This window comes from Lissotriton vulgaris, chromosome 2_2 (genome assembly GCF_964263255.1).
Source record: "Lissotriton vulgaris chromosome 2_2, aLisVul1.2, whole genome shotgun sequence".
Lineage (NCBI taxonomy): Eukaryota > Metazoa > Chordata > Amphibia > Caudata > Salamandridae > Lissotriton > Lissotriton vulgaris.
The window spans coordinates 24,665,572-24,677,968 of record NC_141688.1 but is presented as its reverse complement, the minus strand read 5'-3'; the positions used below and the strand labels follow the sequence as shown (position 1 = coordinate 24,677,968).

Below are 12,397 nucleotides of genomic sequence, written 5' to 3'. Positions count from 1 at the left end.
GCCTCAAAGTGATGGCCTCAGTGGTAACTTTCTCCTGCTCAGTCTAATTCCACTCTGCGCAATTACATGAATGCCAGGTTTGAAGCATCCAGATTTCGTGGGTATGGGATCACAGGACCCGATTTTAATGGCTGGAAATTTTAGCTGGTAAAAATAGCCTTCGGGAATGGGCTACAGTGCATCCTGATCCCAATCTTCAACCCCTGACGGATCTGTACCCCTGATCCTAGTCTTCAACCCCTGATGAATCTGTACCATGGCATTGAGGACCCTATATGCCTCACCGTGTCCATGTGCTACCTTCGACTTATCCCACCTAACTTTCTCACCCCTGAAGCCCCTTCCCCCTGGGAGGACTACTGAAGACATTTACTACCTGCCGACAGCAGGTGGTAAATATCTGCACGAGATCCATGGAGCAGGGAATTCTGTGCAGAATTCTGTCTGGTAATTCCTGGTTCACACGTACATTGCATATTCCATAAGGTGTGACTTGTAGTTGCTGTGACTGAATGCCTGATATTTAGTCTTAGAAATTTTGGCCGCGTGGAATCTCTGCATGCAAAAGTAATCGGGTTCTATATGGAAGAGTGACCTGATACAGACTCTTTAAATGGCAATAAAGGAGATGCCAGAAACTACATCCCATTAGAACTGCTACACAAAAGTAGAATCAACAGCCTACAGGCTAAAAAGAGAAATCTCTCCAACACTGCCAGAGATAAAATAGAAAACAATTAAGAAGGGTACTGCTTGAGGGGAGCATTAGGAGGTTAGGAGTGAGACAGATGAGATGTACACAGAAAGAGACAGTATTGTGCACAGGAAATGAAATGGGACGTGTCAGCGACTCCTTTCAGAACTGCGTGGACAAGAACTCTCTGAGTGGAGAGGTGCTGTGCAGAACATGTTAGGGATATAATTAATTCCCTATCTGACGAGTCCCAGCAGCAGATATAGATGGGTTGTATGCCAGTGAAACATGGATAAGCAACAACCATTGAATCAGCAGAAGTAGCACATAGAGAAAATGCGGAACTCTGCAAGGTGGCATGGGGCAGAGGATGACCCAGAAGCATGCCAGACTAGCCCGAAGAAGTTAAATGCAATATGGGAACAGGTCTAAGATGACATAGGAGTAACACACACCTGTCAGGAGCTTCTTAAGCAGCTTCTGACTCTTGTTGGAATCCCGTTGCAAAATGTCTTGCTCTTCTTTCGTGCACACCTGGGAAAACATAAAAGAAAAGCAATTATACTCCAGCGGCTCCAAAAACCCTGACCATTGAAGAGAACTCTCCATCACAAGCGCACTCAGAGTTGTGCTCTTTCATAGTGCACTCCTTCACTTCTGGCCCCAAAGTTTGTTTGTATGTATATGCTTTATTTCGACAACTGGTCTCATAAAAGCTGTAAAAACCGTTTAGAAAAGAAAAAAAGAACATGCAGGATAACATATAATATAGCAACATAACCAAAGTGGTACATACAGCAATCCATAAAAAAAGTACACTGTTGCACGCTCAATAGGAGATACAATTGTCGAAATCTGTATGATACTTCTGGCCCCAATGACCACTTATACAGTAAATGCATATATTGGTGCACTCCTTCCCTGCAACAGTGAACAAAGAGGAGTGCAGAGACAGCAGAAAGAGGATAAACAACGTTGGAAAACTGGGGTAAATATATGTTTCAGCTAAACAAATACAAGTAGTAGTCAATATAACAACAAATGTAAGAGCCTGAATAAGACTTCGAGGAAGGCCTGAATAAGACTTAGAGGAAGACATAGGACCGCAAGTTTTTTGAGGATATTACTGAAGGAATGATGGGGGGATAGTGGGTTCATACAGATGAAGAGTATTTGCACTTTGCTAAAATCTCGATGCTAAAGATCAGATCTTTTATTTTGAAAATAAATTCGAAAGCAAAAGAACGTTTCAGTATTTGGTATCAGCAATACTGTTGTAATTGGTTCTAATTGTCTGGATCTAACCTGCATCTATTTAATTTCTTTCAATTCCCTTTGCAACCAACTTACTCCTCTGCTGATGTGCTCCCTTCTCTTTAGCCTTTTACACTCCTCTTTCATTTGCTTCCTGCTCACAGTTTGAGGTTTTACCTGTTCACTTCATACAGGGGGGCAACCCACCCCCCATGGCCCACATTAACATTCTGCCAGGTGATCTTCCATCCTAACCAATAACATCTTACTCCCTGGAGTCTCCCGTGTTTTCAAACGCCTTACTTTTGTTATTCTCTGTTGCACTGGCTTGGAAAAGGACATATGATTACCATAGCCCACATTACTGGATCAAATACTTGCCCAAATGCAGGAAGGTGGTGTTCAACAGATGCCAGCACAAGAGGCCGGGGTTCAAAATTCCTCGATAACACTCAGAGGCAACACTACAGGAGTGAAGGACTGCTCAACACTACTCTACCAAGGTACAGATCACTGCTCTAGAGTGCGAGAAGGCATGTTTGCTTTCTTAAATAAAAGCATTTGGTTTGAAATGAGATATCTAACCCTTGGAACTGCGATAAACAACTCATTTATACCAGGAAAGCACAAGAGGGACATTAAATATTACTACTGAGCAGAGTTCTGAAATTGCTTGTGACTTAAGAGTGAAAGATTTTGTTCTGTCCTAAGTACAAAATCCACTAGTTCCTGGTGCTGCTACACATAGAATCAGCTAACCATTCTATCACCTTCTCCTTATTCCCGAGACTGCAGTGCACAGACACCAGAACAAAGAACCCCTGACAGGCTGCATTAGAGGATGCACACTTTGCATGCCAGTGTAGAGCAGAGCCCTTCTGATAATAGAAAGTAGCCAGACACTTACCAATGTGCCACAAAAAAGGCAAGGCCCAGAACCTTCCTGTTCGCAGACAATGCGGCCACAGGCTAAGCAGTTGTTGATGAGTCGGTGCTTCTGTGCGAGACACTCACAGGGGTGACGACCCGGAATCAGCACCGCCAGTTTGTCCTGCCCCTCCTTCGTGTACAAGCTGACAAATTTGGCCTTCTTCTTGGAAGATGATCCACCACTGCTGCTCTCCTGAGCCTAGTGTAAGGAAAACATGTGACTCAGTTACTAAACGCATACAGTGTAGTCAAGACTCATCCAATAAAGCTGTAGGCTGAGAGGGAATACAGTAAAGGTCGTTCTTGTATATGGATGATTTGTAGCCATTCGCTAACATCTCTTCACACCATGCTAATAGAACAGATATTATGGTGAAGGCCTGTGAGACTGCATGAAAGAGTGAGATGATGACAGCATTATTAACACTGGAAAACAAAATCAGGATAATATGGAAACAATTGCCATTATATTGCCCGTTGAAATGGAGATTTGGTATGCCTAAAGTTACGACTAAAAACATGGCAATTTGTCAAAATGAATCTCTAGTAGATCTGTTCCTCTAAATTAGTCACCCTACTTCCCTTTGGCAAATGAATAAAAGTTTAGAAATGTCTTCTTGGGCAGGAGCTGAATTGCAGGTACCTCGTAAATGTGTCATGTTTAAATGGTGCCTCTGCATGCTGGGGCTCAGTTACTCTCTAGAAAGTAACCCTACAATGACCCAATGTATTGTAATGAAAGTCTAGTAGCAGAGGTGTAGTTTTTAGATTAATTTATTTGTTTTGTTTGCAAACTAGAATATTCATAGTAGGCTTTTTGGTTTAGTTCACAGTATAGCCAAGAAGATAGCCCCACCAGGAACAGCCTTCCTGCTGCTCAGCTCATACTCCAATTGACACTCCTCACCTCACAGAAACACACACATTCTGTTACAACATCACCACTCCAACATTCCACACAGCACATCCACACTGACTGAACAGTGAGGGCCAAAGCAACAGGGAAGATGCATAGATGAATACACCAGATATAACACAATGCCCTTGCTGATTTGATCTTCTAGATCATAATCAAACCCAACACCAAATTCTAAATCTCTGGAACTATTTATGGATCTGTTTTTGTCATGGATGCAGGGAAAAGTACAGACAGACTGCATTTTGAGTATCAAAGATATTCTTAAGAGACTAAATGCGAACATCAATTTAAAAACCTGGATTAGAAACACTTTAGATAAAGTTCATCAATGTTACCAATGCCTTTCACTCTACACTTGGATCAAAGTCCTCTCAATGTGTCACTATAAATGGGACACCATGTTTATACAGACAAGAATCCTCTAACAGCCACAAATGACAAGCACTGGCAAAATTAACAATTTTTTTTTTATTACGAAAAATAGTGCTAGGGGTCAGGGCCTGGATGACCCCTGCTGAAGCAGAAAAAATGCACTGAACCAGAGCCCAGCAAGGCCTCTATGTCTGTCCTTCGCCAGTTGAAGTGTCACCAGAAGTCACCTTGGTGAAACCAGGATGAAAACGCTTTTCTATATGCCCGGGTGGGTGGGATGCCTAGGGCCAGCAGTGGTGGTTGGAGACTGACAGCATGGGATCTACAGAAAAATGAGATACTGAAGTGTACTTTGCAGAAAATGTAGGCTCGGTGCAGTCGGGTGTTATAGTGTGGGAGGCATATAAAACAGTGCTCTGAGACAGGGCCCAAAATCGAATATTATGGGAGAAGCAGAAAGCGCAAGAGGAACTTAATTCCCTGGAAACCCAAATATTAGAGATAGAGCTGCAATATTTGTCGGAAAGGGACCCGCAGGTCCTTTGGCGCCTGACCGATATCCAAAAGCAGTATAAAATGAAGCCAAGGCACAGGCACTAACGACCCTACACAGATTATATAACGTGGGGGATAAGTTCGGGAAGCTGCTCGCATGGCTAAGCCGTAAGGAAAGGGATGCCAGGTGGATAGAGGGCGTGGTTGATGGGCCGGGGCAGATGCAGAGGGGAGATGCCCAGACTGTTCAGACTTTTGCTTCCTACTTTAGGGAATTTTATAAAGCCAGGGGATTGGGGGAGTCAGAAGAGATCATGGGCTACCTGGCTACTGTTCAAACCTTGATCTTAAAGGACGAGGACAAGGAGACCCTTGATTCCGACATATCGGCCACTAAAATTAGAGAGGTGATAGCCAAACTGCGTCCAGGGAAGTCCCCAGGTCCAAATGGACTACCAGCTGAATTTTTTAAAAGAGGAGCCGATTTATTGGCGGTCCATCTGTTAGCGCTATTTAAGGACGCGGCCCAAGAGGGCATCCTTCCACTTGACCTTCGGATGGCCACGATCATACCCATATATAAACAAGGCAGGCCCAAGAGGAATGCGCGTCTTATCGACCAATCACACCCTCCTGAATGTGGAGGCTAAGCTGTTGGCCCTCCGATTGCGCCAGGTGATTTCAGGCCTGGTACATCCTACCAGACAGGGCAACTAGGCAAAATCTAAGAAAAACTCATAATTGGCTCATGGAGGTGAAGGAACGGGAGGATCCACATATGTTCCTCTCCCTTGACGCCGAAAAAGCATTTGACGCTGTACACTGGCCCTTTCTAGAGGCAGCTCTAATCAAATTTGGTGTCGCCCCTAACTTCAGGAAGTGGGTGAGACTCCTGTATGCAGACCCCAGAGCCCGGGTTAAGGTGAACGGAATTCTATCTGACAACTTTCCCATTAGGAGGGGGACCCAGCAGGGATGCCCTCTATCTCCCTTGCTATTCGCCCTCACCGTTGAAATAGTGGCATGTGACGTCCGGCAGGCAGAGGAGATACAGGGATTTCGAATATCACAGACCGACACCCAGGAAGAGAAAATTTCGCTATACGCGGATGATATACTGCTCTATGTTGCACAACCGGCCGCTACAGTCCCCGCACTGTTCAGGCTCCTGGGCAGGTATGGCTTCTTTTCGGGGGACACGATAAACTGGCATAAATCGCTCCTGTACAGCCCGCGGTGGGAATAAATGTGGCCCCCTCTGCCTGGGACCTTGCAGGTAACACAGATGGGGTTCACGTACCTGGGGGTCTAAAAGACCAAGGACAGGAGCATATCCTATGGAGAAGCGTGGCTCAGTGGTTAGAGGCGGCAGACCCAGAAGCTGAGATCGGCCGTGGACCAGGGTTCGATTCCCCGCCTCGGCGGGTCTCAGGCTCAAAAATTCCACGGAGTCGACAATTCTCGCTCTGGTGCCTACTCGACTCACGGGGTCACACTCTGCGACTCTGGGCAATAGCTTGATTAATCTCCACTACGGCCCCTCGCGGCGGGATGCCTGGCTTTCACCTTGTGGATACCCGGCCGGGGTATCTCACAGGGGAATACCAGGACGGGTTCCCTAAGCAAGCGCCTTGAGGCCCCTGGGTTAAAGTGCGCTATATAAATCGAAACACAATTACATTTACATATCCTATCAAAATAACATCCTGCGAGTAATTACGAACTTCGCGGACGATGCCCTTAGGTGGAAGGCCCTCCCCGACACAATTTTAGGCAGAGTTGCAACGCTTAAAATTATTATGTTACCTCATTTCTTGTATGCCCTACAAAACAAATACTTTCCCCTCCCAGACAGACGTTCAAGGTGATAAACGCAGAACTGCGCTCACTGCTGTGGCTGAGAAAGCAACCGACAATAGCCCTTGACACGCTACAGAGAAATCAGTATAATGGAGGGATCTCCTTACCAGATGTGGAGGCATACTACTGGGCTGAGCATCTGGCGCCGATAAATGAATGGCTCCATGCTTCAGCTGATCACCCTACATACAGATTGGAAAGGGACACCATGGCACACCGCACCAGTTTAAACTATTTATATGGGGGCACTGGTAAGAGGCGATTACTCCCGGCCACACAAATAACCTTAGAGGTCTGGGATAGGGTAACGAAGACGATGGGCCACATAAACCAACGGAGCAGACGCTGGTATGGTCCTGCTCATGGGTGAAGGAACTCCACAAACTCAGGGGTTTTGGAGGATGGGACGATATTAGAATCTCCACGCTGGGGGACCTGGTGGCAAAGGGGGACCTAAATCCCTATGGGACCTTGGTGACAGAGTATGGGCTACGCCCCACTCAGTTCCTTAAATATGCGCAACTGCGTCATGCATAGAGGGCTGAGGCGGCGCTGTCCTCTCCTTTGCCTGAATATGCCACGTTGGAGGGTCATCTGCTGTAAGAACAGATTCCCAATCAGCTAGTATCCCTGACATATAAGATCCTGAATAATAACGGGCCAGATAGATTAAGGAAGCTGAGACCAACCTGGGAGCAAGACTTGGGCGAGATGGACACAATAGACTGGGAAGCAGCCCTGATGCACCACAGAGAAGTCACAATCAAATCCCGACTACGACCCATTCAATATAAGATACTACACAGGGTTTATTATGATAGGGTTAGGCTACACCGCATGGGTCGAGCCAGTGACTTGTGTTGTCTTCGGTGTGGCCACCCACAGGAGGACTTCTATCATATCATTTGGGACTGCCCCACTATTCACACCTACTGGACACAGGTACTGAGAGAGTTGAGTGAGGTGTTGGAGGCAAAGCTTTCTGTGGAACCAAAGTTTGTTTTACTAGGGATAACTAATGATGTAGACCGGAGCCGCCCACACCTGACCTTTGCAATGCTGGCCCTGTTGGTGGCGAAGAGGGATGTGGCCAGGCGTGGGGAGCGTTATCACCTCCTCAATTGGGGGAATGGAGAATGGGAATTGACTTGTAAATGACAGTGGAAAGGGTTACGTATAAAGCAAGAGGCTTTCCCTGTTAATTCCGCAGAGTTTGGGAAAAATGGAGAAGGTGCCATGGTCTTGATGGGGGTCTGGGATCGGACTGACACACTGAGGGTCCCGCTGAGTGGGGCTATGTTCCAAGTTGGTGGGAGGCGGGTAACGGGCCCTAGGCCCGAGGGGTGTTGTTGGATAATAAAAGAGCACTGCAGAAAGATGTCTTGTAGGCGGAAGCGGGATCTTGTGGTGCTGATAATTTTGATGTTGTCACGGTGGATGGTGGGTGGGGGTGCGGGGGCGCCTAGGTGTGTGGAAAATCACTTGTGCCTTGCCAGCTGTGTTTCTGTTGGTTGAAAATGCAACTAAAAACTTTTTTTTTTTAAAGAAAAATGAAGGTTTTCTTATTACTAACATGGTGCTGTCTGTAGGTGCTTCATTATCTTCTACCTACCTAATCTCAAACACCTCCCCTTAGAACCTTGACTCATTCATTGAACCTTCACCCCCACCTCGACATGATGCTTAACATGAGCCCCCTACAAACAGATGCCTCTCATATTGTTAAAATAAAATATCCAACAAAACTGCCTGCAAATAGTAGTAAGAACGTCATGGACTGCAGTCTGAAAGCCCATCCAAAAATTAAGGATCTCTATAATAATGGCAAAAATGTCTCCCTTAATGGGCATATTTTCCCCGTCATTAAAAAAAATAGCAGTGTCATCACATTTACAAGTTTGACAAGCCACGCCCCCACTGTTTATACTATCAGCTATTAAAATTCCTCAACGGTTATTTGACGACAGCAACCCTCTTCCATAGACTAGCCTGGAAAGTTGATGCGCCTCCCAACAACAGGAGCACCACCTTCTAGGACAGCATGTTACGTGAGGCAACTTACTTTGACACTTATCTGACATTGCACCTTCTTATTCCCCTCATTTCCATGGTGCTAAAAACATACCAAACAGGTCAGGTGGGTACATGATATGAGAAAGATGACCATCAATGATTTAGGCCAAAACGGCTCCAGAGTGCAAATAATTATACACTACTAATGTGCAAAACACTATGCCAAGCCTCCTTGATGAACCTGCCCTTCAAAAGAGAAATATTAAAAGCTGAACGACTTTCAATAATTAAACAACATGTATACAAGTATTGGAAGGCATCTGCATCAAAAACCATCCTGAATTGTGTAACGGCTAACGGACACTTATCAGACGCGATACCTTTGGCGAAAGGGATGCGTCGGGGATGCCCCCTGTCACCGCTCCTTTTCCCATTAGTGTTAGAAACCCTAGCGACATTGATTAGAGGTGCTCCATTATTAAAAGGGATCCGATGGGAGGAAGGATGGGAAGACCGTCTCTCCTTATATGCTATGACATGCTGGTATACCTCACAGATCCTGAAAACTCTATACCGGTGCTCCTTGAAATATGTGATGACTTCGGAAAGGTGTCAGGGTGAACAATAAATTGGTCCAAATCGGTCTTATATATACTGAATGGCCCTGCACCGCAGCTTTCTGCTGATTGCCCACTTGTGTTCTCGTGGTATTCATTTAAATACTTGGGTATACACATCATAACAGAAGTAGCTGAATTCTTCTCCAAGAACCTGGCGCCCCCTATGGAGCGCTTAAAAAGAGACGTGATACATTGGGCATCCCTGCGCCTGACACTACTGGGAAAGGCGGCATTGTACAAGATGATGGCCCTGCCCCGGTTTCTATACGCTCTCGATAACACACCCTTTCCAGTCCCGCTCCAATACTTTAAACAAACAGCTGCGCAGGTGTCCATACTTCTCTGGTGTAGCAGGCCTGCACGAGTAGCGCAAACAAAACTGCACAGAGGTTGGAATAGCGCTCCCCAACATACAGTTGTATTACTGGGCGGCACACCTCAAGGTCATTAACCAATGGATACACGCACCACAGGATGACCCAGCATACAGGGCAGATAGGGCCCAACTAGGAGCATGAAATATGCTCGCAGTCCTATATAACAAAGGGCAAGCAGTGAAATTGAAGGGTCCCACAAAGCATACGGCATACGGACATACCAATTATTAGGTTTCCTTTTTTATTCCCCCTTCCCTTCCTTGTGTTAATTACATGTACAGTAATGCGATTAAGGCAATGTGTAAATGTATAAACTTAATACAACAATGACTGATTCAAAAGTCCTGAAGATGATACCTTGTATCTAGTGCTGGCATCGAAACGTCGTCGACACCCACACGCCATATGCAATATGATTAAACAATATTGTAATGTGCAATGGTGTAGACAGTAATGACTAAAGTCTGTTAAAAATTCTAACATATGCACAGACATATTTTACCTTGCCCTTTGGCCATTCTATGTTCGTTGTTGTGTCTCAATGTTTTGTTGGTCACAGCTGTGCCCACTTGTTATCTAATGCTTGAAATAACTCAGTTATTTCCTCTTTATTTTTGAAAATAAATTCTTGTCCGGCTGAACAAAAGACATACTAGCTATTTAGAGTATGATTATTCCTTGTTGTTGATTATTGCTCCAAAAATAGGGACCATTGTCCTCTACAATATGCTATGGCACACAGCGCAGACACGGTTGGGATGGAAGGGGGTCATCACCAAACTTACCCCACTTTGGGACACTAGAAAATTAGGACAGCTGCGAAATAGCAAGGGATTTGAACAATGGGACAATATAGGTATCTCCATGGTGGGGGATTTGTGGGACAGAAGGAATGTACTGCCATTTGACCAGCTCCAGCAACAATACGAATTAGGCCCGACTGAGGGTTTCAGATACTTACAAATACGTCATGCATTGCTGGCGGTGCTGCCACAAGAAACTGAAGTCCCTGAAGCTTCCCCACTGGAGGACCGACTGCTTACAGACCACATGCCAAAACGCGCCACGTCCTTCACATACTGCAAACTGATCAATAATCTGCCAGACCAGACAGTTTCTTTACAGAGCAAATGGGTGGTAGAAATGGGAGACATAGATGACACAGAATGGCAGGAGGCCCTGGCCTCGACCAAGGAGGTTGGAATCCCCACAAGGCTTCGACTAGTGCAGCTTAAGATCTTACAAAACCGTATATTATACCAGGACCACACTACATAAAATGGGAAGGGCGCAACATCCATATTCCCTCAGAGGGTGCGGGGAAGAGGGTTCTTTTATCCACATTTACTGTTCGGCAATAGCGGACTACTGGGGGAAGGTACTACGAACAATATCACAGACAGTGGGAGTGTCACTTCTGCCAGAACCGCGCAGATGCTTACTCAACATATGGGAACCCAACGATCTCACACGTCATGGGCAAAGATGGGTCACGCTGGTACTCATGGTAGCGAAGCGAAACATAGCACAGAAGTGGGGGGGCAGTGGAACTGCCTTCGCTGGCGACCTGGTGTAGAGATATGGACCTTACTATGGTGACTGAAAAACAGAACATATAAATCGGAGATGCCCCCAAAAATAGACCAAAATATAGGCGGCTTGGAATGCGTACAGGAGAGACATTTGTGATCCGATACCCGAGTTTGGTGAAGATAGCTCGGTTGATGAATAAAGGGATGGATAGGGGATCAGTGTTGGCTGAACTGCCGAAGGGATTATTTGGGGATATTCAGATTGGTATTGATTTCAACAAAGATATGTGTCAAGAATTATGTAACCTAACTGCAATATGTGATTATTTGCATTCTGTCATCACTGCCGATGTGTTGAATGAAAACAATAAAAATTGTTTTTAAAAAAAACAACATCCTGAATTAATCACCATCTTAGTAAATGCCAGACAGAAATGCAATATTTAATATATCAAGCAAAAGAAGCCTTTCTTCAGTCTCAATTAGCAACGCCAACACTGACAAAGCTTTTTGAAAAGATTAGGCACAGAATAACTCCAGCACCAGTCTTCTCCCTTCCCTCTCATCTAAAATCGCAAGAATCTGGATAACTTTTTCTCCATCGGTAGAAAGTATTTTTAATTTTATTTGTGACAGTAGAAAAAGGTCAAATACAAATAGATTGAATAGTTTGCATCATATTATACAATAAATATATAATACAGCCAAAGCAACACAAAGAAAAAACAGATTAAACTGATGTGTACTACACCACCTACAACACTACATCATCAAGGGCACAGCAACCTTGTAAGATTACAGCACAACCCAGTTTGAAGGTCTTATTAGACACTGCAACTGCCCCCACAAACTTACAATTGCCTCATTTGCACATGATGCATCTGGATACCTACATCCGCATTGGGTGAATCTCAAATACCGCCAACAAAACAAGGCACGGTTTTCAAAACGTCTCAGAAATGGACAAATGAATCTGTTTGCTGTTGGAAAGGATGACATCACCCAGAATTCCCCCTCACAGCAGAGCCCATCAGGAAGGAGGAGAGGACGGGCCAGGGCAGCCACAGCGATTATAGCGCCTTTGGGCGTCCTGCAACATGGGGAGCACCCAGGCATTGACCCGGCCAATAGCGGGCTCGTTTGAGCCGGTCAGAGCCTAGAGGAAATTGGGCTAGCTCTCTTGGCCCCCCCTTTGTTCCACAGGGCTCTTGTATGGCTGCAATTATGGGAAAGAGGAAAGTCACGGCACTGAACAGACCTGGTAAGTACCAACCACTAACAAATTGCATAACTAACTTTTTAACTAATGCTATGGGTGGGATCAACTCGGA

At 45.3% G+C, this 12,397-nt stretch overlaps 1 protein-coding gene across 1 annotated transcript in view; it reads right to left on the bottom strand.

The window, feature by feature from the left end:
- Positions 1-12,397, bottom strand: part of TRIP4 (thyroid hormone receptor interactor 4) — a 560,825-nt gene that overhangs the window by 493,527 nt on the left and 54,901 nt on the right. The window contains exons 4-5 of the mRNA XM_086959220.1: positions 2,856-3,077; positions 1,150-1,228 (exon numbers count right to left, since the gene is read on the bottom strand). Of these exons, the coding sequence (XP_086815346.1) occupies positions 1,150-1,228; positions 2,856-3,077 (301 nt within the window). The remainder of the gene's footprint in view (positions 1-1,149; positions 1,229-2,855; positions 3,078-12,397) is intronic.